The sequence below is a fragment of the Cyprinodon variegatus genome, unplaced genomic scaffold, assembly GCF_000732505.1.
Source record: "Cyprinodon variegatus isolate N-32 unplaced genomic scaffold, C_variegatus-1.0 Scaffold406, whole genome shotgun sequence".
In the NCBI taxonomy this organism is placed as follows: domain Eukaryota; kingdom Metazoa; phylum Chordata; class Actinopteri; order Cyprinodontiformes; family Cyprinodontidae; genus Cyprinodon; species Cyprinodon variegatus.
This window is the reverse complement of record NW_015150859.1, coordinates 648,249-649,435: the sequence shown is the minus strand read 5'-3', so window position 1 is coordinate 649,435 and position 1,187 is coordinate 648,249. Positions and strand designations below refer to the sequence as shown.

The 1,187-nt window shown below is 41.8% G+C and overlaps 1 protein-coding gene across 1 annotated transcript in view; it reads right to left on the bottom strand.

Annotated features, from left to right (window-relative positions):
- LOC107093066 (glycerophosphodiester phosphodiesterase domain-containing protein 5-like) overlaps positions 1 to 1,187 on the bottom strand; it is a 47,916-nt gene that overhangs the window by 19,577 nt on the left and 27,152 nt on the right. Inside the window, exons 7-8 of the mRNA XM_015387886.1 lie at positions 652 to 799; positions 350 to 500 (exon numbers count right to left, since the gene is read on the bottom strand). Of these exons, the coding sequence (XP_015243372.1) occupies positions 350 to 500; positions 652 to 799 (299 nt within the window). The remainder of the gene's footprint in view (positions 1 to 349; positions 501 to 651; positions 800 to 1,187) is intronic.

The following is a 1,187-nucleotide window of genomic DNA, read 5'->3' as shown; positions in this document are numbered from 1 at the left end:
GCCTTGAGATGAGATGTGTTGTAAATTGGCGCTATAGAAATAAACTGAATTGAATTGAATTATGGCTTAGAAAACATGCAAATTGAACCAGAAGAACAGGTCCACTGCTTAGTAATGGAATGGTTGGATGACTGAGAATCTTCACCAGCTTATTGGAGGTATGTTAACTGATGGTACTGCAGCCAGTAAACCTGCAAATCCTTTGCTTAGGTTCTAGAATATTTTAACTAGGTTGGAAATGTTAGGTAGAATTTACCAGAAGCCTTTAAGGCTTTGATCCAAATACCTCCGATTGCAGCTCCTACATCCTGCTTATAGCCTGAGCGTTTGAAAATGTTCTGAGACTCACAGACAGGAACCAGGAACCGGCGTTCAGACTCTCAAGCTCGCTCCAGGTGAACATGGCAGCAGGGGTGTTGGTCCGGTTTGGAAAAACCTCATGGATGTTGGTGGTGCGTTGGAGGTTGTGGTCATGCATGAGGAATGGCACACCATCATAACTGCAACCACGATAAGACAAAGGAAGCCTCAGTGAAGCCTAAAGAGAGCTGTTAGCCACTGTCGTCTCTACAGCCGAACCTTTACTCAGTAAAGCTGCAACATGTTTGGTTCTAGGTGGCATCAAGCTACACCCACATGCTACAAACTGACCTTATAGCAACGTCTGTCTCCAGGCCGTCACATCCAGCTTCCACCGCCTTCTCAAAGGACATCAGTGTGTTTTCTGGAGCGAGCTGCACAGCGAGGACCAACAGAATCAGAACCTTAACTTCCTGCTGCAGTAACTCAGTGTTAATAACTGGATTAATCAGCCAATACAAACAGGCATCACCTCCAAGATCTAAATCACTTCTGCCAGAATTTAAAAACTGGATCTGACTGAAACACGGGTCTATTTCCCAAAATATGGAAATAATTTTTAATACCTTCAGTAAGTTAAATTTCAGAGTCATTAGACATAAATTTCATGTTTAAGCCTTTACTTATTTTTGAGGATTATTATGGCTTCCATGTAATGAAAACCAAAAAAAGTGATAACTTCAGTCCTAAATGTTGTTTTCCCTTCTTTATTTTTACTGAATTGTTAATAGATATACAATCACCGGCCACTTTATTAGGTACACCTGTCCAACTGCTCGTTAACACTTAATTTCTAAGCAGCCAATCACATGGCGGCAACTCAGTGC